At 42.0% G+C, this 23110-nt stretch overlaps 1 protein-coding gene across 1 annotated transcript in view; it reads left to right on the top strand.

Annotated features, from left to right (window-relative positions):
* Positions 1 to 1698: 1698 nt before the first annotated feature.
* ELL (elongation factor RNA polymerase II) overlaps positions 1699 to 23110 on the top strand; it is a gene marked incomplete at its 5' end in the record, with an annotated part of 26917 nt that continues 5505 nt past the window's right edge. Inside the window, 7 exons of the mRNA XM_009580549.1 lie at positions 1699 to 1746; positions 7152 to 7273; positions 7576 to 7739; positions 10700 to 10953; positions 14077 to 14201; positions 17579 to 17675; positions 20771 to 21266. Of these exons, the coding sequence (XP_009578844.1) occupies positions 1699 to 1746; positions 7152 to 7273; positions 7576 to 7739; positions 10700 to 10953; positions 14077 to 14201; positions 17579 to 17675; positions 20771 to 21266 (1306 nt within the window). The remainder of the gene's footprint in view (positions 1747 to 7151; positions 7274 to 7575; positions 7740 to 10699; positions 10954 to 14076; positions 14202 to 17578; positions 17676 to 20770; positions 21267 to 23110) is intronic.

The raw sequence follows: 23110 nt of genomic DNA, 5'->3' as shown, positions 1-23110 counted from the left end.
TTAAATCCAGATTTTCTTAATGTTTCAAATGCTTGTTTGCTCAAGTATGTTCATATGAATTTCTGGACACATTGCACAGTACATGCTGACACCGTGAACAAAAAGCTGGCCAGTCTGTCTATGAACAGTGTGCTGTGGTATGCAATGTCGTGGCACTCAAGGAATTCAGTGATCTGTATGAAGAGCAAGATGTCGTTTATTGTTTCTTTATAAAGGTTGTTTCGGGTCTATAAAACTCGCTATACAACACAGAGTGAGTGCTATCAGCTTCAAGTATATTCTTGCTTTACTCACCGTCATAAATATCTCGTAACAATTTAGGATGTGATGCAGATCTGTTAAATCGTATTGGATGGGCTCTTAAAAGGCTCTGAAGACTGTCTTGGTATGAGCTTATTCATCTGTGCTAGAAGGATATTTTCTTGCTAGTGAATTTTGTTAATGTCAGCGTATTGTGGGTTAGATTCTTCACTCTTAGGCTGAAAGCATTTGGAAAGGTTTTATGAGAGATGATAAACTTAATGGGCTTTCAAGCTGTTAACTCTTTTGCTGCTAAATGTAAACGTCTGTTTCTGTAATCTGGTGGAAGTCGACGTGATCTCTCTAATGCTGGGAGACGTGAGAACTGATACAAAAAGGACAATACAAATGCACCATTTTGACTTTGTCTCCTGAACTCTTCTTGGCATTTTTCCCCATTGAAATGTGTCTCCTGTATATGTGGCAACGTGTTCACTCCTAAAGGACGTTTCAACCTATTTGTAAATTATTCTGTCCCTTTGGAAGGCTTCACAATGGGATCCCACACACAGCGTGTTTTTCCACCCTGGGGAGCACAACTCCTGCGCTGCAGGAGGGTGTCTTGTAGTGTTTTGTGTGATTTAGGAAATAAAAACCATTACAGCCACAATTCTCCTGACATTTAAGAAATAAAAACTTAGTGTGGCTTGGACTGCATATGTTGTTTCTTTCCCTGTAGTTGAAACCTCAGGTAAGAGTTTGAATTCCAAAGCCTTCATGATCTTTGTAAAATCACAGCAAAGCGAAAAGTGCAATCACAGTGCAAAAAGGCTGAAACTCAGTGGTGTTTCTCTTTTGAGCAGATTTAAGGGGTTTTAGAGCTAGCAGGAGTATGACTTCTGGAAATGTAAGCAAATTAGTATGGAGGAAGAGGCCGATTGTTGAAATGGGCAACGTAACAACAGTATTTTGCAATGAAGTTGCAATTCGCTTTTCCAATGAATTGCCAGCTTTCTATTGGAAAAAATTTGCTTAGCGTGTTCTCAGACCTAGAACTGTAATAAATTTTCCCCTCAAATATCCACTGTTTAACTCAAAACTTACATAAGCACCAAAGATATACAGCTAAGCTATTCTGTGCCTAAAATGTGGTTTAGGGGTCAGGAAGGAACTAAGCGTAGCCCATCTGGGTATCATCTCAGAGCTGTTCTTTTTCTGAAGTAAGGGTACCGCTGGTGACATTACAGTTTTATCCCTTTTCTAGGTACAAATCACTGTTTCAGGAGATTTTGTATTTTCTTGCTTGGAATTCTGTATACTTCCCTGCACATTTTCCCTTTTTTAAAAAAAAAAAGTAAAAAGTGTAGGTGAAAAATCAAGCTGAGTATTTTTTGGCAGTGAGTGTTGGAGCTTTAAATTTCTCTAAGGTAATTTTTTTTTTTCCACTTGTTTTTGTAGGATGCTGTGACATCAAAACCAGTAATCCAGTTTCAAGGAAGCCAAGGGGTAAGTTTGTGTGTGGGTTGCCTTGGAAAGTTCTTTACTGGCTTATACAATTAATCTGAGTAAGGTATTTGTTCTGTACGTCTGTCCTATTCCAGTTCAAAGAATGATGCTCTGATTTCTGAAAGTGAGAGATGTGAAGTTCAGATGTGGTCCATTTTTTTTGTTCATTGATTGCATGGATTATCTCTCTATAAAAACTTTTCCCCCCTCTTTATTTTCTAACCTTGCTAAATCCATAGCACCAGCACCACCAGTGTTGCTGGTGGTGAAATTTAATTTTATAAGGCCATGCTGTTGGCTAGAACAAGGAAACGGAAAGTTCACTGATGGCAGTACTGTGGTGGGTGCAGCAATCCATGGAAACCTCGCCTGTGTCCCGAGGAAACGCCGTGCCAAGCTTGGTAAACTTGGTGCAAGACTTTATGGGTACCAGTACAAGTAGCAGTGCTTGGAGGCTGCTACGAATGTACTGAAGCTTTATTTAATATACATTGTCTAAACAACTGTGCAGTTTCTGTGAATACCAAAGTTTTTTATATTTAGGAGTTTTATTTCTCCAACTTCTGTTCCGATGATATTTATAGATGCTTGAAACCGTCTGTCATGCCAGTTACTGACAACGTTGAGGTTTAATTGGTAGTGTTTCTGGTAAAGTAATGCAACTCTTCAGTGAACTTTAAAAATTTCATTTATATACCTTTTAGGTACAAAAAGGTGTGTGTTTAACTTTGGTGCTCTGCATAAAGAAGGGGAATTTAATATTTTTTTCTTAAGAATCTGAACTCAGCTGTAAATAACTTCTTAATTTTTTGTGGTGGCACAATAAAACTTTCAAAAAGGCTTGAATTAAGTAGGCATTAAAGTCTAGCACACTTCTCCTTGCCCATATTTTACCTTGTGATATTAGTCTCACTAATAGTATATAGTACTCTAACAAAACGTAGCAGGAAAGACATGATTGTTACCGTAAGTTAAGAAGAAAAATACAAACCTTTTTGTCCTGGGAAATAAAGAAAGGAGCAATTTCCAAGTTTTTTACTTTGTTTACAATTAAACTTCCCAGAAAGCTCAGCATAAAAGCTTAGATAAAAATCTGCAACTGAAGTTTGGTGAAATTAGGAGCGAGTGAGAAGGAAAAATTTAAGGGTGCATGATTTGTTGCTATTAGATGAGCAAACAGCTTTGTATGTAATAAAGAAGCTAAAAAGACTGCAGATGCTTTCCTTTCCCTTTGTAGAGCACCTTGTGAGGATCTACACCTAACTTTTCCTGTAAAGCTGCTTAAGTTCTAGAAATGCCGCTTCTCTTATTTAATCTTCCTCCTCGAAGGAAATGTAGCAAAATGAATCAAACAGCTTAAAACGCTCCACTGCCCTCAGCCGCTGTGCTCTCCTTGTAGTGGGTTTCACATGGATCTGATATGGACTGGGCATTTTCAGGTTAACCAAAAGAAAACCTATTTTAAAATGGTGCAGTTCCTTATAATAATTAAAAATATTTTCAAATTATGCAGTTCCTTATAAAAATTAAAAATAAATATTTAATGCATTTAATTGTATTTGAGCCCGTAACTTCCAAAGAAGAGTTTTTGGTGAAACAGCTGCCAGTCACCTGTAGTTACCGTCCGGGTTGAATGGAGAAGGAGCGAAGCGGCACAATTGCGTCTGATGTTGCCATTTAAAGAGCGAAGCGTTGAGCCCTGCACAGTGAGCCGCGCTGGGGCGTTGCGGGTGGAAGGAGGATGTTGGCAGCACAGAGCTGACTTCTGCTTGCCTCGTTTTCAGCTGTTTAATTAATTGCACTGTCGAGTAAAGGCCAAAGGTAGGGCTTTGAAGAAAGCGAGATCCAGTTCAATGGGGGCAGATAGAAAGAGTTCTTTGTCCTTTTATTATTATTTTTACTGGGTACGACAAGAAGCTGGCAGCTGTGTAACCGTCTGTTTTTAAGTGTAGTACTCGTATATGTCACGATTGTGCCCTGCTTTAAGGAACTGACGGCAGGGCTTTAGATACTTTCTAGTGAGCCTCCTATCAATTGGACTGAAAAGATAATTTAACAAGTTCTCAAATTCAGATGATGACATTAAAACATACTTGTTTAGCTATTTATTTTTGCAATACGCTTTCTTCCCCTATACCTTAATTCCCCAATTTGTTCCTTCCTATTTTGCTTCCTAATAAATGTTGCTATGGAGAAGATGATTTCCAATTAACTTTTGAGGGTGGTAGGTTTGTATGTAGCACAAATGTCAGAGTGTGATTTAAAGCAGTGATACAAGATTTTAATAGTGTGACTTTTCTGTGTAAATATCCCTCTCGCAAGATTTGATGTTTGGGGGGAAGCAGGACATAATATAAGAGTTTAAAACAAAATGCTGCTTCCTTAATTTAATTTAGTTCTCTAGAAGCCTCCTGACCTGTTGAATGTCATTATCTGTGGGGCTTTTAAATTACTGTGTCCATGTCTTTTTTTACCTATTCCCAGTGTTAGTATAATGAATACTCTCAGCTTCTAATACACAGAAAACAACTTTCATGTTTAATACTCTAATTAAACAGAGAAGGGAATTGGCCAGGAATAAAACACAAGGTCAGCAAGGTGGCAGCTCTGTCGGCTGGTGTTGAAAGGAAGATGTCGGTGCTTCTAGCCTAAAATAAAACAGCTATTTCAGTGACAGGGGACGAAACCTCCTGCATGGATCCTGGTCTGGATCGAATCTCACGAGAGTTTTTATAAACTGTAGACTGTAAATGATCTTTGCCTTGGGATGCATTTCTTTATAGCAATGCGAGTCTTGTTAATTACTTTTTCAGTGCAATAATCTGTGCCATCATCAGAATTTCGATAGTAGTAACTAGGTTGTAATTAGCAGAGCGTTACTTCTAGCTTTGAGATGCTAAAGTGGGACTATCGGGATATTCCTTAAGAGCAGCATCTGTTCATTACTTTTTCATCATGAACTGGATTTTCTTGGATAGTTTTGTAAGTTTGTATGGAGTCTGGAGCATTTTGGTTGTTTCAACGTGCATGTAAACGAGAACTTAAGAGCTTGAGTACCAGAGCATTACAAACGGTGGTAGTTGATGGAGTGCATAACTTCACAAGAAAGGCAGAAGATGCTTCTATTTCGGTAAAAGCATGTGCAGAATTAGAGATTAGGTTGGGTCAAATTTGCAGGTGCTTGTTGGGGACGGACCTGAGATGAGGGGAGGAGGGAAAGAACTGAACTGGGGTGGGAGGGGAAACGTTCAGGTGCCAAATACATGTACGTTTATGCAGCTTTCTTAAATATGACTGTTAGGAACAAAATGTCTTAACTTTACGTGATTGGAAAATATGACGTTTTTCCCTGTTTCTTGGGATGAACTTGTGCTGGTATTAATAGAGAAAGGTGAAATTGCCATTCAGAATGAGCTGTACGCAGATGAGTATTACTTGAAAGAAAAAAAACAGAAGTAACATCTGTACTGAGCTATTTTTAAGTGTCTATGGTTACTGGTGTAATACTCGGCACCAAAATTAGGGCTCCCTCAAAGCAGTTACCATGCTGATTTGGTGGCTTGAGAAACCTTCTGTTTCAGCTAAAAATAATTCCTAGATAACGGCCGGTTTGCATATGCTACACTTTTCAGTACTGGAACGAGCAACATTAATGCTGCAGTGACTCTCTCGCTTCTGTCTCATTTTACGTCCTTTGAAGAAGCTGCAGAAACTCTACAAAAATGCCAGAGTCGAGGCTCTCAGAGCAGCCGTTTCATACAATGGTAAATCGGGAGCTAGAGGCAAGTTATTTTAGTGTGTGAATATATGATTTGGTTACATCCTCCAAGTTTTATTTTACAAACCCGTCACGTGCAGCACAACTCGCTCCCCCAACGAACAGCACTAGAAGCTGAACAGACCCGTTGCATTTACCTTCTTGCCCTGTTCCCAGCGAATTAACTAGCGGGTAAACAGTGCCAACTGTAAAATACCCACAATCTACTGTTTACATAACTTTGACATATTCTCAGCTCGCTTGTAAAGCAGAAGAGAATTTTATTCGTTCTGGATGGGTGGGGGCAGAGGGTGCCGGGGCAGATTAAGGGCTCAAGGCTGTGGCGCACATTTGGCAGGGGAGATAACAGGGCTCAGCTGCTGCCGTCGGAGGGTCAGTGCTGCCCGTCAGCGCCCGGATCGCCACCAAATCTGCTCCGAGTATTTTTAGATCCGGATCCTGGGACTGTGCGGGGGATAACTTGTCCTTCTGTATCGCTCCAGTCTGGGTTTCTTGGCTTGCCGTTTCGAAAGAAGGAAAATCTGTTTTGGGGGCCGGCTGGAGGATCGCTGGTCTTTCCGGAGAGTGAATGGAAAATGCTGCACTGGCTCAGCTCAGTGCAGGTCACACAAGCGCTTCTTGCCGGTTCTGAGAACATCCCTGTGGTTTAGCAAAGTGGCACAGATGCACTGGGTTTCCAGGCTGCTGTAGACATCTGAGGTCAAAGGGAAACCACCTAGAAACCCTTCTGTACCAGCAGTAATCTTTTATGGAGCAGTCTCATATGTGGATGCCACAAGTTGGTTTGCTAGGCGTATATATTTTGTGCATATATGTGGCAATCTGGGTAAATATAAATCTGTGTGGTAGAGTGTAGCCTAAAATAGGTTGAAGCTGATGTTCCTTCTGTTTCATTTTCTGGAAGCCATCTTAATTATCAAATATTGATGTGATAGTAGAGCTCAGATGCTGAGATTTATGTTGGATCTTGAACGCAGAGGGGAAACGGTTTCCCTTTTGAAAAATGAATGGCTGGGGGGAGAAAAACAATGCAGATCGCTGTAGAGTTGTCTGCGGAGTACACTTAATGCTTGATTAAATATTTAATTTAGCAGCAGCGTCACACTCTACTGTGAGCCATGAAATCTCGTTATGGAATTATAATCTCTTAAAAAAGAATAAGCATGCTACCTAGTGACCTGGCTTGTACTAAGTTTAGTGCTGGATCACTAGTTCTAAAGAAACAAGTCTCAAGTGCTTTAAATTTAATATAAACAGTGGTAGCAAGTCTGTTTTGCTCCTGAATCAATAGAATTGGGTCAGATTCCTAGAACAAATTATTGTAGGCTCTGCTTTGAAAGGCAGCAAGCCGCCAGCTCAGATCTCTGTTCTGTTACAGACATAGCTGTCTTTTTAGCTGTTCTTTACATCTGTCTACCTCTGTTACCTTATCTTTTCAGCGTATATAGTTTTGCTAACTTGAACCCTTCTTGTAGCTTCTTGCTCTTCATAGTCTCCTGTGCAATAATCCATATGCTTTACTTGTAGTGGGTTGCAAAATGGCTAAAAGCATAGTGACTGCCAAAAAGTTGAATTTTGTGTTAGTGTGGGCTACCCAAGTGACCAGTATTTTTCTCCTTCCAAACAGCACATCGCAATTCCAAGGCCTGATCGACCCACGGAAGTGCGGACTTTCACATTTTATCTTTCAAATATTGGCAAGGACAGCCCCCAAGGGAGTTTTGACTGTATCCAGCAGTATGTATCTAGGTGAGTGGTACAGCAAAAGAAAATCTAGCCTTTTTTTTATATATATATATCTTATCTTCTGTAAAATCTTTTCCGTAACAAACCTGAAGAAAACTTAATACATGTTCCTTCTTTTTAGAGTCTTTCCAATCTGCGTGTGTATATTTGGGTAAGGAGGCACTCACAAAAGAATCTGTTTACCTCTCAGCTTCTTTCTGTCCCCTCCTATTATTTAGATAATGCAACCTCAGTTATTCACCAGTGACAGAGATGTGTCCGTTTGCAGTGTTGGGAGTATCTTTTCCGTTGCATTTCTTTTGCAGCAATGGCAATATCCATCTGGATTGCCTTGGAAGCATACAGGATAAAATCACCGTGTGTGCTACTGATGATTCCTACCAGAAGGCAAGGCAAAGCATGGCACAGGCAGAGGAGGAGACTCGCAGCCGGAGCGCTATAGTCATTAAACCTGGGGGGAGATACGTAGGTAAGCAGCAGCTTGATTTGGGGCTGTCTTCACTAGCTTCTGAAGTCAAATGCTGACGTTTGTTTTGCTTGCCCATGAAAGTCTTTAACAAGTATCTGGTAGTTCCTTACGGATATCTGATTAATTAGGGTGCTACTCTCCTTGTATGGTGACTTCTTCATGGCTTCCATCTTCATCTTAGAACATGTGTGGTCGTGTTTGCGTGGCCTCTGAGGGTTGTCTGTGTGCAGTCACATCACTCTCTGGCATTATTTCATATTTGTCATGCGATGATGCTGAGAGCATACTGCTGATCCGTCAGAAGTGTCTGTGCTCCTTGCGAAGTCAGCTAAAATGTGCCACCGCTGTTGTCACACATCTGGTGTGTGCCTGCACTTGAGACCACAACATGCAACATCTAGGATGCAGATAGCAGAGCGTTTGTGTTAATAAACAAAGAGGCTAAAGCAGGGCTGCTGACTGCAGCCTTAAACAAACCATCGTATTGTGACAATGAAAGGAGAATCTTAGAGGGGGAAATAAAACTGTGGCAAATATCAGTGGGGTCCAGAAGGAGGCTGCAGAGACCTCGCTTTGGGCTCAGGTCCCTGCTTAAGCTCAGTCTAGTCACAAACTTAGGGCGCAAATATTAACCAGAAAGCAGAGTTGTGGGTTTGGGGTTTTTTTGAGCCAGCTGTTTTTTCTGCAGCCCATGTGATCTGTAGCCAGTCTCTTCTCAGGGGATGTCTGTGATGAGAATGGTGAGTTGCAAAATGTAGAACTGACCCTGACTCATTGTTTTATCAGCCAAGCGCTCAAAGCTGAGAAATAAGATAGTAATCAGGAAGGAAATGCATTGATTTCCTGTAGACTAGAAGATTATTTTGTTTAGCTTATATTTGAGAACATTACAGTAAGTGGATGAAGGTGTTAGGCTTGTGGGGGAGAAGATTCTCAAGGCAAATTGCTTCCCGGAAAGATAGAGCAAAACTTTTTATTTAAAAATACTCCTCCTAAAACGTTTACTGCTCTGAAATGGAGGTACAACCATGTAAAAAGCAGTGGAGTGGAGTGCATGCTATACATACAAGATGTCAGTGTTTCAGACAGGAGGAAAGCACTGGTCCAAGAAGGAAGAGCCTGGGCAAGGACAGTCCTCTTGTAGGATACGCACGTATTTGGTGTGCCAGCACCATCCGCTGATTCACTTGCAGGCTAGTCTGGAGGGAGAAGGCTGGCTCTCACATTTCCATGCGAATACGGAGCTCAGCACTTAAACGTCAATGGAGTCATTCCAGACAGCTCAGATGTGGAAGAATTTGTATGAAATGTTGAAACTGGAGATTCGCAGAACGATATAGATGTGAACTAACACTTGAACAAATATATATGTAAATAAATAGATAGATGATATGTCTGTAGGGGGATATGTGTGCTTATATATACACTAAATAAATATGTGTGTATACATATCTATGTATGCACATGTATAAGTATTTTAAAAGACTTCATGTTCTGGCTTAACTTAGTTTTTTCTTTTCCTATCATTGCGCATTTTGGCTCCAGCCTTAAGTGGAAATGTCCCAGTGTGTTTTTGCTGTTCATGACCTGGCAAAACTTAAGGGAGTTCTAAAAAGCTGACGAATCTTCTCTTGTCCCATTTCTGGAAATGAAGTCCAGTTGACCTCTGAATTTTGGGATGTTTAACATGTGAATTGTTGTTTTTCTCCCTCTCCTCTTAATTCAGCCCTGCCAATGATGGGTCGTACTTACTTGCATCAGCGTGGTGCGTAATAAAAAGCCAGGAAATGGGGACTAAGTTATGCAATCTACATTTCAGTAAAATAAACACTGCAGACAATCACCAGTATCTTCAGATGACTCAGTTAAAAACATTGCTTCCTAGCAGTGAAGAATTGCCATGCTGAAATAAATCTCCAAATTCTTGCAGTAAATGCTGGATGTTGTTTGTCCTAGTGAAGGTCACTTTCTTGAACCAGAGTGATTATTGATTGCATCTCCATGTTTTAGACCTTGGAACCTACAAATTTTCTTTTTAGATTTCCTGGTTTCACCTTTGATAGCAGGAACCTGGCTTTGTGACCCGTTTCAAAATAGTAAAATTATTTGATTTGTGCTTTAGTAAGTGATGTGGGACTTGTGTGAGAATTCTAGTTAAAGCTGTTTTTCAATAGGAATGGGAAAATGAATTCTTGTATAATGCTGTCAGAAACCAAGAACCACATTTGGGACGGAGTTGAGGAAGCTGCCTCTGAGGGCTCGAGATGAACTTTTGAGGCAGCTTTATGTTCTCACGTATACACAAATGTAATTGGAGGGTGAAGCAGTCATTACTACAATGTAGAAGATTCTAATGCTATTCTATTAGAATAGACAGCACGCTGATGAATAGGCTAATGTATCGGTGTTAGACCCCATTCATGTGGCTGTGTTTGGCGGGGAGGAAGGGAGGTGGACCTAGCCCCATAAAGTTCCTATTGTTCTAAAAGCAGAAACATCTGCTGGAGGAGCGTTTTTGCTGAGATCAGCAGCAGGGAGCTGCTCGTTGACCAGTTCTGGTCTTTCCACTCCATATTTCTACTCCTCTACATAATAATGTAGAATTTTCTTCTCATAGGGAGGGAAAAAAATGGTTAGATTAACTGTGGGGATACATGCACTTGGGATAAATGAAAAGCTGGCAAACAAAGAGAGCTTTATGTAAGCTTGTGGCCAATAATACTCAGGTTTCCAGAGCTTGGTGTTGCTGTTTACTTGTTACAAGCTTGTCATGAATCGTAAAACTCACGGGATGCTCATTCCGGCTGCATATCGGAACGGATGGGGTGTGCTGCTTATGTTTGTCCTTCATTGTCATCTTCTGGCACTTGAGATGGTGTAATGAACTCCATATACATGTTGACAGACCACTGGCGTTTGCAAGGTGACTGCTGCAGTTCACTATTCTCATCTCATTTTAGGCAAAAAGGTTCAGGTGCGTAAACCTGCACCAGGAGCTTCCGATGCTGTTCCCTCCAGGAAGCGCCCAACGCCAGTCAACCTTGCCAGTGCAATAAAGAGAGGCAATAGTGCGATTTCTCAGAGACCCTTCAAAGATAGGGTTGTGCACTTACTGGCACTAAAGCCTTATAAGAAACCTGAACTTATTCTCAGATTGCAGAAGGATGGACTTTCTCAGCAGGACAAGGATTTGCTGGACAACCTTCTGCAACAGGTTTGTACTCTGATGAAGGCAACAATTTAGGTAAAGGGAAATGTCTTCTCAGAACGGTAGTACCTTCTGTGTTAGTCTGAACATAACCTGTTTATCTCAAAGCTGCAGCTGAATGTTTCTGTAAAGGCCGTGTCCGACAGAAGTTTGCAATTCGTATCACTATTTTGCTAGAGATAGCAGAAGCCTCTTGTGTATACGCCTTGGTTTAGGTGTATGCAACTAAGCTGTATGATTTCGGTTCACCAGATCGGTCACTTAAGAGGAACATTTTTGGTTGGTCGTGGGGAGAATTATCTAACAGAGGATGTACGAGCTGTTTGATTTGTTATAACATATAAATCTATTCTATATATTTTTATTAACGTGGACATAAAGGAACACGTTCTGTACTGATACATGTAATGTTTCCTATGTGAAGGAGAAAATATGTCTCTCTCCCCTAAGCTTTACATCTTCTTTGTATTGTTCAGACCCATGCCTTTCCTGCTTAGAAGTGCAACTGGTTAGGTGTGAAGATCATGCAGCTTCTTGCAAAGCATATTATTTGCATGTCAAGTGCGAAAACTGTCTCCAAGCTGAATCAGTTCTTAACACTTTGAGTCATGTTGAAGGTGCCATTTTAGGAATTGCAGTAAATACCTTTATTGCTCTCACAGTGCAAAACACATCATGGATATTTATTTAAATGCTGCAGCTGCCCTCTTCTGTATTGGATTTTTTTCTCCCACTCCTTTCCATAGCTGAAAAGAATGAGACAGTGAGGAGTTAGTTTGCCCAAGGGCACAGGGCAGGTCATATTGAAAATGGAGTTATTGCTGGCACAACTTGCTCCTTCCTTAGATTTTAATCCTGTAGCCCTTAATTTTCCAGCAGTACTAGAATTCTTCTGAGCACCCTTTTGAATGCTGTAAACGGGTTTAATACTAGAAATATGGTTTCTGATAATCACCTTTTATTGATGCTCTCACAAACCCCTAGCAGGCAAGTGGTGTGTTTGGCAGTGTCCACAGTGTCAACCTGATGGGCTAAATCCTGATTTGGCTGTAAATGTATTGCTTGTAAACTTAATCTCCTTTCAGTGCTACCAGGGCTCCCATCCACAAGCAGACACGATAAGCTAAAAATTACAGGCTGCGTTAAAGCTACATGTCTAAATACGTCTAGGTGTGGGTTTCGTTGTGCTCTTGCATCTCTCGTAGGACTCTGTGTTCCTGCTGGCCTTTTTGCCTCATTTTGCAAGGTTTCTATTTTTGGGAGGCCTGGGGTGGAGCTTGCAGAGTCCCACACCAGCAAAACAAGGAGGTAGCAGCTCTCAGCCTCTGTGCAGAGAAAATCTGAGTTGTTCTTCTGCCTGGGCTGCAAGCCTTGCCGAGCAGCATGTCTCCCGCTGTAGAAAGAGGCAGTAACGGAGAGATTGTCGGAGAGTTTTTGAAAAAGAACCTGGCTTTGCTTTCGTCTCTTGGGCATGTTTACTGGGATATCTAAATGTAAAACACAGCTCAAATTCTTCTTGTATTTTGGCTCAGGATTTTGGAACGCTGACAGAACTGAAAGGAAAAACAAAGTGTTCATCATGTAAACTGATAACTGTGCTTTTTATTTTTTGCTTATCAGGAGAGCTTTGCTGTATTAGTTCCACAGCTTTTTGCTTTTAAATTCATAGATTTTTAATATTAGGTCATAGTGTCCCTAAAGCAAAAGCAGAGGAATTAACAGCATCTTCAGGTAATTCAAGACCTTCCACTCCTTCACTTGCTTTTCTGAGGCTATCTTACTGCTGCGTGGATAATAGAAAATCATAAGCACAACCGTCTCCTGAATGGAGCGAGCAATGGAGAACACTAATCCTTAAATAGATGCACAATATCTCCACTGACTGAATAAAAGCATCTTCCAGTTTCAAGCATAATACAGTCCTCAAACGGAGCGGCTAAAGCAGTGGATTTGAGAAGGGGTTGCTGGCTTTGCCAGTTGATCAGCCTGGCTGTGGGCATAGCATTTGGCACCTCTGCCTCCGTATGCCTTTTATAAAAACAAATTTAAGGCTTTGTTTTCTTTCTAAGCTTGCAGTGCTCTACAGTCACCTAAGAAGTGTTCACTAAGACAGTACAGTTACAGTATCTGTGAAAACTTAATTGGGGCTTTTTGGTTTGTGCTAACATTGTATTTTTCAGATGTGTAACCAGCAGCAAGAAGTTAAATTTTCAGTCAAGCTGTGGAAAGACTGATTAAAGTGGGAAAACTCTTAACAAGTTGTTTCCATTCTAATACAGTTCTGCCGGTTCCAGCAGTGTTTCCTATCTGTGTAGGCACCATGCAGAGTTTTGTGGGGAAACTACACATGATAGAACTGGATAAAATGTCACAAAGCTTCTCATGCAAGTGGTGTACTGAGTTAACTGCAGCACATGATTTAGGTGCAGTGCTTTATTGTAAAACCCTGGGTTATAAGCTGGTAATCACAGGTTTTGTTGGTGCCCTGCAGTAGTCCTCGGAAAAGGTCTTCTCCATGAAATCCAGCAGATGATCCTAATGCACTGAACTGCACAGTGTAATCTGCAGGCTCCCTAATGCATTATATCTGCAAGGCATTCTCTTCACTGCTTCTTGAGAAAGTAGCTTCCTGTCGCCTGTTTTACTGGCTTGTTAGTGAGAAATTATCTTCTGGCAATTGTTAACTAAGCTATCGTCGCAAGCGTTCTGTAGCAGCTAATAAACTGCACCATTTTAGCTATCGGACAGGTGTGGTAAGTGAACTGCCTGTTCCCACTAGGGTTTATTTCCAGGTATTTCGATAAACTGATGTTGTACCGTTCCAGACTATCCAAGCTGAATAATCTGTTTAGATATCACTTGTTTCCCAGTACACTGGATATGTTTTGGAAACTCATAATAAACTATTGCAATGGCAAGGCAAAAGGAAAGGCACAGTTTGAATAAATAATCTAAATAGTCAAGAAATGAACTATAAAGTCTCTACTTGTTCTCTGACGCTGCTTGTTCTCTGACACTACTAACTGCTGCTAAGCCTGCTGAGATTTTGCCTACATCTTAGATCTCTTTTGTTAGAACAAGTGAGGAAATTAAACCCTAACAGTTTTTTGCAAATTACTTTTGTTTCAGGTGGCAAATTTGAGTGCCAAGGACAGCACTTTCACACTGAAAGACTGTGTATACAAAGAAGTGCAGAAGGACTGGCCTGGCTACTCTGAAGGAGATCAGCAGTTGCTGAAGAGGATACTTGTTCGGTAATTATTCCATCTTCTCTGTAATATCATCTGGAGCTTGAAAGTACTGGGCCAGGTCAGTTGCTATAAATCAGGGTAACTGAAGTCAGTAGAATGATGGTAAGTTAGTGTTTGACTTATTTTAACATAAAGTAAATCTCTTTATTGTCCAGGCAGCTGTAGAAGTTGACTAAACTTGAATATCAAAGTGGAGGCACTCTTCAGATCGTCCTAAGTTGCCTTTAAATCATTATACTAAAAGCTACGGGAAAAACCTGGATGGGGAACAAAAGCTGTTACAGTTAAAAGTTAATGTTGGTTTAAAATCCTGGGAGATGAATGGATTAAGGCAAATGTGTCCAGCTCAACTCTCCATTGAAACTCTCCTTTCCTTTTTCCATATCTTCTTGTACATGGCTTCCTGTGCAGACTGCCGTGTTTGTTCCAGGCAAGAAGAGAGGCGTTACCGAGCAGCCACGTCCCCTAGCTGTCTTGCTCAGCCGCTTCTGTGTTCTGTTCCTGTGGGTGTCCCTATTCCTCTTGAGGTGTTTGCTTTGGAGACTTTGCTGCTTAATTTCTGTAGAGTTATTTGGATGTTTGTTTATTTGGGTGTTTTTCTTTTTCTTGCGTTGCAAATTGTGTTAGTATTGCAGTCACCCTGCAAGGTTAAGATTTGACTGAAGTAAGGGACGCATGAAAAAGTACGAGGCCGTTCCGTGGAGATAAGTCCCCTAAAACACGTGCTGGTTGTCCTGCTGCCCGTACAGTGCAATCCCCACTGTCCAAGGGATACCTGTTCTCATGTTCCTTCCTGAAAATAGCCCTTAACAGAGTTAGTTGAGACGATAGCATTGTCTCGTTGGTTGCTAAGGATTTTTTTCCTTAGGTGAAGCCTCCAAGCTTGGAAGCTCTTGGATGGCAGGTGAACATATCTCCCAGGTTTCTAAAGGAGAATTCTGCTCCGAGTGCTTATATTTCCCCCGTTGGGTTTTCAGTGCGTTTGTACTGACTTGGTACAGATTTTGTAATGCAGATAAAGATTTTACTTGACTTGTTTTTGAGACTTATTTTAGTGCGTTTTTGGTTAAGATTAAGTAGAGCATGCTCTGTTTGAACAGTTTCCATGATTTGAAAGCACAATTGGCTTGGAGATGAGACTTTGTTAAACCAACAGAAACTTGCGTTTAAAGTGCTTTGGCATGCTAGAGAAAAATCAAACTTGTTTAAATGGCGTTGATGTTGAATTACAATTAAATGGAAAAATACAACTGCCATGCAATCTTTATGGCTTTCAAAAAAGTTCATTTCTCCCTGTAGAAAGCAATGTTTACTGCTTTTTCTAGAATTGTGGCATTCAGTTATGCAAAGGTCTAAAAATAGGCCTTGGAAAGGATGTATTCAACTGTACAAACAAAGACCCGCTCAGCCAATGCAGGTAATGAGGCTACAAAATGGAAAAAACATGTAGGGTTGAAGACAGTAGAAAAACATTCACAAAAAGGGCACAGGCACCAGACGTAGGACTTTACGTAGCTGGCTGTGGTAGTCTGCGTGGTTGCCTAGATCCAGCCAATTGTTAAATGTCCTCTTGGTTTTCAGGTCCAGTTGCTACTCGATGGTTCATCGGCTGCAATAATTAGCACATCTGCAAATATTAAAACTATATCTAACAGTTCCCGTGTTAGACTAACTCATTTTTCCTCATGTTTGTGTTTTCCATCCTTCTTTCACCATTGTAGTATAATGTTTTTCTGCCATTACAAGAGCTGCTGAATTGAAAGTAGTCGTCTTTCACTTTTTTAAATCCATAATTAACATGTTAGGAGATGTGACAAGGTTGCTCAGTCTAGTCAAACGGCATCCAAAAAGCCACTTTCACTGCGGTGTTTATGGAATATCACTGTTCCCCTTCCTGTTTTCACAGTCTGAGTACTTTTCTTGAGTTGATCCGTGGCTGTTGAGATTGTTCTAAATGAAATTAAACAAAGCAGCAACTGAAGCCAGAACGGCGGCGAAACTGCAAACATCTAAATGCTGCTGCAATATGGCTGAAGGTTCAAGCTCAGGTTAAAAGAAAATCTTGTAAAGTCGTGGGCTCTATCTCTGAAATAATCTTCCCAGTGTTTGAAAAATATGTGTGCGCTTTAAAGCTGATTATAGCCTCTTGTGGAAGAATTTAGACGTTGGTTATTTAGGCTGTACAACTGGTGACAAAATGACTGCAGAGCTAGTTTATTAAAACCTTTAACCCTGAATTTTTTTTTCAGCTTGACAGCTGCAACTTGATGCAACAGTAGTTTTTCCTGGTTGATTAATATATGGGCAATCTGGCTGGTGTCAGAAGAGTAGGGCAAAGCTGGTGCGCTATGAAACTTTACTCTGGAGAGCCCCTTGGGCAGCGGGGAGTGGAGATACCCAGCGTGAATGTGAATTAACGCACTTACGTGATTAGAATGACTTGCATTGTACTTTTTTGCTACAAGAGGTTTCTATTGTTTGTCGAATACCGCAGATACAGACCAAAGTAGTGCTATTTTGCATGATGCAACTTAAAAGTATTATTATGAAGCCCTAAATGTAAATCCTAGTGGACCAATAACACCATAACAGTTCCTGTTACAATCCTGCTTTTCCTGGACCCAGAGGAGCTTGCTTCTGAAAGAGGACTGCTGTTCCTGTACAGTGTTGATTTAATGGTGCTAATGAGTGGGAGAACTTACTCCTCAACATCTGACCTTGAGTTTCAGCCCCTTTTCAGTGTGCTTGCTTTCTGAATTTTCTCATGAAGTCAATTTTAACCGGGTGAGGCAAACTCAGCAGAAATTAGTTTAAATAACGTCTTGCTTATTGAGCTGTATTTCAGTCAGTAACAAGAGTATCTATATCCTATACACTTCAAAGTTCAATGCCAGTTTTTACTAATCTGTATATGGATTATTTTTCTAAGGTTCTAATTCATTTGTTATAATACTTATGTCACCAATTCAAGAGAAAAGAGGTAAAACTCTTGGAAAATAAGTTCCATCCTTGGTAGGGAATCCTCTCGTGTGTCTGATAGCTCAGCCTGCCTCCTCTCTCCCTCCCTGCCACAAGACCGGCAGTGTCAGTCCAAGGTGTTACCTCCATTCACAGAGAATTACAAAAATCATGGAAAGGCAAGAAGGAAATAAGCAATTACCATATGTTGCTGATTGATATTTTCCTGTAGTAGTTTCTTCTTCCTAGATTTTGTCTGAGATCGAAACTGTAAGTGCCGGAACGAGCTACTTTCATGGCACCTTCAAGCAGTCAGAATTTGAGCCCACGAAAAGGCTCTTTGCTCTGCAGGAAGGTTTGAAATACCATCTGTTGGCTTGTCAAGCACGGGATTTTGAACAGCCCTAAATTCTGTTTTTCAGGAAACTCTGTCAGCCACAGAACAGTAGCGGTTTTCAAGGAGAAGCGCCTTCCCTGAGTCCACCAAAAGACAATGTGAACTCCAGCTCTCCTCCTCAGGTAGGTGATCCCTCTCCAGGGGCGTTGGGTCTGGTTAGCACAGAGCCAGCAATTGGCTCCATCTGCTTTTGGTGGAGTTGGTTGCTGGACGTAGGTCCAGGCTGAGCCGTTCAGCCTGTCTGCGCACCGTAATCACCTGCTGCTGGAGGCTGTTAGGTCAATAGGTTGTTGGGGTTTTTTTTCTATTTTATTAAGTTAGAGTCTAAGTCTGTGTTTCCTCAGCATCTGTTTCTCCTCTGGATGTGGTTCAGTGATGGCCTATGGGGAGGATCTCTGACAGTGTGTCTTACGTTTAGTTTTAAGGGCTAAATTTTTTTCATAGTGCCTACATCCCTCTTGGAGTTCCTGAGAGAATGAGCTTGTGTTTTACTCATTACTAATAATTGACTGGAACGAAGCAGTAATAAGTAGCTCCCAAACACAGTTGAGTTATTAAAAACCTTGACCTTTTGCAACCTAATTGCCGTGACAGATCAGGGGCAGGTTGGTCTGCTCTTTGATTTGTTGAGATGCCAGTGCACGGAGCTGTGAAAAGCACGTTTTAGCTGTTTTTCCATGATGATAAACTGCGAAGGAGCTGCATTGGCTTGTGTGTTAAGCAGAGTCTGTCCCCACTCCTCTTAGTATCTCTTAGCGCAGGTGTTTCTTGCTACATTGTGAAATGCCGGCTTCCTTTCTCTGCTGCGGGTCAGCCCAGACAAGTTGAGTATTTATTCTCCTCCTGCCAATGGAATGTGTAATGCCTACTTGTCTGGACAGACGCACTGAGGATTAGTGGCAAAGAATATTAGCAGGTAAAGAAATTATGTGCTTTCTGGCAGCGAGAGGGAGGCAATTCTCTATTAAGAACAAGAACTGTGCAACTTGTTTGCCAGGTAGCTAATTCCAAATCCTCTTCTGCTCTGCTGTGGGCATGTTCCTGCCCAATAAAGAATGATCCCCTTCGTTCGAGTTAGCTTGGAAAGACACAAAGCTGTTAAGAGGCTGGTCTTGTGTTTTTCTTAACCTGATTCTGAAAAAATGTAGGTTGAAAAATCATCTTGCTTCTGGCTGTACATATTTTGAGAGACGCAAAGGTCTGAGGGGATGTTTCTGGTCTCTTGAGATGACCCAGTCGAAACTTTGGGTGGTTGATTGGTTTGGATCTAGAAGAGGCTAGTGAAACAGGGGCAACCAAACATGGAATATAAACGTTTCCAGCAGTGCTTCTAACATGGCTTGTGTCAGACAGCAAACCACAGACAGCTTTCATTTTCATAAGCAGTCATTTTTTTTATATCCTATAGCTGTAGTTTCTATTTGGAGAAGGGGTGCCTGCTTAATGGTTGCAGTCGCAGCAGAGGACTGGGGTTTGGTAGTCTGGAATGCAAAATATTTTGGGAAAGTTCAGTTGTGGAATGAAGGCAAAGAAAAAGATTGGTCTGGTAATTCTAAGGAAGCATGGCAGAGCAGGTATTGCATGCATATACCACCTCATAACTAAAGAGGTGAAGCTGGTATTTGTTGGCTCTAGAGAAAGAATAGTAAAAGATGGCAGTTCTTAGATCTGTCGCCTGTTCTGAGACCTGTAGTCAAAGTGAATGGCCCCTCCTTTTGGCAGATGGACATTACTTGTGTTCGGCTGGGAAGGCAGTCAGTGATGTTGCAAAGCCGGTTCGACGTGCTGTCCTTGCCCCTTGAGCTCTGTGGCAGTATGAGCAGCTTCTCTTTGTAATTACCTTGCCAGGTGGAAAGGATTCCTGCCACTGAGCAGTGTCCTTGAGACCCCTGGAGTTAGCAAAGAGAAATAAATAATAACTGGGGGGAAAAGGAGCGAACTGGTGGCTCCCTGACAAAGCAGCCGTGCATTCAGCTGCACTTCTGTGATGGAACAAAATTTCCATTTACAAACACATCGCAGTCCTGCCTGAGACATAAAGAAAACAATAAAATATCCAAAAGAAATAACCAGAACTATCGGTTGTTTTCCTCTGGGTGCTAAATAATCTTTCCTCAGAGTTTCTGCAGCCCTGTGCTGCCAGGCAGGCACACACCGCTGCACTGATGGCTGTCCAAGGTAATTTTGGCTGGTTCAGGCTGGACTGAGCCCAACAGCCGTAGTTCTGGCTCTGCGTTCAGCTCTTCTTTCTGCTGACTGACGGATTGGTTCTTCCATGATGCAGCTTCCCCGGGCTAACCCGCAGTCCGTAGGCAACGGCTTACTAGGAGGTATGGGCACACAGAGCTGCTCCAAGCCCTGCCTGTGACTGTCCAGGTAGGGCTGATGGGGGCAGCTGGGAACCACTCCTCTATCTACACTCCTCTATCTACACTTACTTAAAAAAGGGATACTCAGGTCATGTTGGCCTGTGTGACATGGCTTTTAAAACTGCTGCAATGTCCTCTTTTGCCTTAAATTCTAAGAACTTAACAGTTGACGCTTTCTCACCTCTTCCGGGAAATGCCTCTTTCTTGAAAAGAGGAAGGAGTGGTATTGCAAGGGTAGAGTTGTTGACCACAGAGTTAGTAAAATCAGTTGGGAATAAAATGGAGAACTTGTGAATCCCTCCCTGCTCCAGAGGTCTGAGCACATCTTTCCTTCGCAGGGACTTTGAGGTGCTCTAAATGTCATGCCACAACCAGAAGGACAGATGTTTTTATGGTTGTTTCTCTTCTCTGCTGAGTGGCTGGGACAAGGGGAGGGTGAAGGACAGGATTTTATTCATAAAAGGCTAGATTTGAAATAAGATGCAACGAGAGCAGGCTGGGTTGCATGGCCTGTGTATGAATAGTGCAGGAGATCAGTAATTGCTGATGTGATGGTGGGTTTCTATAAGCTCTCCCACCGAGCCGCGGGCTCTAGAGCGGCTGTCGGGATTGTCAGGAAGTGGCTTGGGATGGATCAGCTTTTGTAGGACCTGGTGGTCCTGGAGCCTATGTCCAGGACCAGCCTCTGAGCTGGGACACTTGCTGGCAGGTCTCATTGATAGCAGAGCTCTTTTTCTGGGGATACTCCCTTGTTCTCTGGTATTGCACCACCACCTAGTGGTAACAGCATCCAAAATTCTGGCCTCAAGACTTCAAGATTCTTTTTTTTTTTCCTTTTTTCTCCCCAGAAACGATCCCAGCCTCTGGAGTTTATCGATCCCCTGGCCAACAAAAAGCCCAGGATCTCGCATTTGGCTCACAGAACTCAGCCCACTTTCAACGGGAAACTGAATTCCTCCAACGGGAAGGACGCCCCTGCCCCTGTCCTGCCGCCGGCTCTCCCGGAATCGGTGAGCTCCAGCTCCAGCCTCCCGGTGCTGGAGCTGCCGAGGCCTCACGATCCCCTTTCGGATGTCAGCAATGACCTGACTCACAACGGCAGAGACTGTGAGAACCCAGAGACGGCTGACAGACTGACTCATCCTTTGTCAACAGACTGTCCCCAAACGAGCAAGCACAATTGCAGCTCGTATGTAAAAACCAAGAAAAAATCCAAAAAGCACAAAGACAAGGAAAAGGAGAGAAAGGAGAAGAAAAATGAAGAGAAATGCAAAGAGGAGAAGCAGGACTGTGAAGTAATAAAAAATGCTGACTTAGTTAGTGTTCCCCAGGAACAGGTCACAGGTATGTACGGTCCGAGAGGTCCTCCTGTACGGCTTGTGCTAAGATAATAGTGGTATCGGCTGTGTATGATTTCTGCTCTAAATCTGTTTGAGGAAAGAGGTTGCGTGTCCACTTGCAGAGACTCTGTAGTTAATGAAATAATATCGCTGTCCCTACCTACAAATCAACAAATGCGCTTCCTCTCAAAAGAGGATATCAGGTTTTTCCTGTTTAACCTTTCATGCTGTTTGGAACTGCCTCAGACCGTGTCATGTTTCTCCTTGTTAAATTAAAAGCCGTATTAATATATGGGGATGAAAGGCAGACATCAAGATCTGTTGGAAAAAGCAGTGCTGCTTGATTACTTGCAGCTCTTCTGCTTGTGTTTGGTATTGTGATGACTGTTGTATTGATTTTTAACTCGGTAATGAAAAGTTAGTCACAAAAGCTTTTAATATTGGATACAAAAGAAATGATGGGTAAGTCTTGTGATAAGTGCTGTTAGAGCAGTATACAGCCAGCTCTTTCAGGCTGAAAGAGCTTCCCTGTTGTATCCCACCATTACTCTGAATTTATTTTTTCAGGGACTAACACAACCGTGAATCTGTGACCCACTGAGATGCAATGAAAATGTTTTCCATCAAACCAGTATATTTCTAAGTCAGTTCTACTTACTCTTAGAAGTTAGAGCAGAGAATATACGTTGGCTAACCCGAACCGTTCCCTTGCCAGTGCCTGCAGCTTTCCTGTTTTCTGCTGTTTCGTTAGGCTTTCTTATGACTCCCTGGAGTGGTGGGACTTCCCCTGCAGCCTCTAGGAATATTGCAGCCCTGATCAGTTGTTAAATTTCTTTCTGGATCCATCTTGTTTTCTTTTGCCCCATTACTGCTTTCTGACACTAAGTTCCTCTTCATGTTTGGTGCATGAAAATCATCCAGTTTTGGCTCAAAAGGGACAGTAACTTGAAAAACTAATTTGTTGAATTCCTGGAAAGGGAGAGCTTCATAAGGCGTTGGGATTAATATGATAGTAGCTCTTACCTTCCCCGCAGTCTTTGTAGCACCTACAAAATGCATTTTGATTGCTCACCGGTGATTTTTTTAAATGACAGTCCATAGTCCTGATCATTGTGTGGCACTGCAGAACCACACTCTTCAGATACTTCACTTTGATCTTAACTTTTGTTTCAATCCTAGTTTTTTCTGTGAATGTTGTTGTTCTTCCCCATGTACCTTCTATCTTGAATGGTAGTGGATAGATACACACACATTCTCTCTCTAGATGTATGTTCTTGTCAGTGCTTCTTATAAATACCAAATACCCTGAATTCTTTCTTCATTAAGTTGCTGACCCTTTATCACCTTTTCTACTTTGCTTTAAAAACAGCTTAATGACTGGCTCTTTGTTAATTAGTAGGAGTCGGGTTTTGTTCCTGCTGCACCGCTGATGTATGCGAGGTAACGAATCCGAGCTGGACTTGGGAGTAATCATAAACAGGATGTGGTCAGTGGCTGCTTGGATTTCGTACAGCCAGCTCGCATCTGAATTGGGATCTTTTCCTTCTGTGCCTTACTTCATGCGGACAGCATGGGCCTAATCCTGCTTCTTTTGTCTGCAAAAAATGGCTGGCAGCCTTCCCTAAGTCCCCCTTGGGCCAGGGGCTGCCCAAGAAGCAGAGTTTCTCCTGGGAGGTTTGTTCAAGAGGCGGTGGAGGGACCTTTGGGGTCCTTTCAGCAGACAGTAGGTGGCACTCATAGGCAAAATAAACCTTCTTTTCTCCCTTTCTCCTCCACGATCTTCCTTCCCCACTTTCTGCATCTTTCATGCTGGTGGTCAGGTAAGGAAGAACGCAGAATTGTCTGCAA

Source organism: Fulmarus glacialis, unplaced genomic scaffold (assembly GCF_000690835.1).
Source record: "Fulmarus glacialis isolate BGI_N327 unplaced genomic scaffold, ASM69083v1 scaffold5976, whole genome shotgun sequence".
Classification (NCBI taxonomy): Eukaryota; Metazoa; Chordata; class Aves; order Procellariiformes; family Procellariidae; genus Fulmarus; species Fulmarus glacialis.
The sequence above is the reverse complement of the archived record's forward strand: the minus strand, read 5'-3'. Positions and strand labels throughout refer to the sequence as shown.